This window comes from Fulmarus glacialis, unplaced genomic scaffold (genome assembly GCF_000690835.1).
Source record: "Fulmarus glacialis isolate BGI_N327 unplaced genomic scaffold, ASM69083v1 scaffold18096, whole genome shotgun sequence".
Lineage (NCBI taxonomy): Eukaryota > Metazoa > Chordata > Aves > Procellariiformes > Procellariidae > Fulmarus > Fulmarus glacialis.
Window position 1 is genome coordinate 1 of NW_009220205.1, and position 235 is coordinate 235.

At 67.7% G+C, this 235-nt stretch overlaps 1 protein-coding gene across 1 annotated transcript in view; it reads left to right on the forward strand.

Moving 5' to 3' along the window:
* Positions 1–45: 45 nt before the first annotated feature.
* The window catches only part of NGFR (nerve growth factor receptor), a gene marked incomplete at its 5' end in the record, with an annotated part of 708 nt that continues 518 nt past the window's right edge, over positions 46–235 (forward strand). Inside the window, one exon of the mRNA XM_009580686.1 lies at positions 46–220. Coding sequence (XP_009578981.1) covers positions 46–220 — 175 coding nt within the window. The remainder of the gene's footprint in view (positions 221–235) is intronic.

Consider the following 235-nt stretch of genomic DNA (forward strand, 5'->3'; position numbering starts at 1 on the left):
GGGATGTCACCACCGGCTGTCACCTCCCCGCTCCTCTCCCCGCAGGTGGAACAACTGCAAACAGAACAAGCAAGGGGCCAACAACCGCCCGGTGAACCAGACGCCTTCGCCGGAGGGGGAGAAGCTGCACAGTGACAGCGGCATCTCGGTGGACAGCCAGAGCCTGCACGACCAGCAGCCCCCCAGCCAGAGCACCCAGGGGCCAGGTAGGGCGAACCCGGTGCTGCAGGGGGGG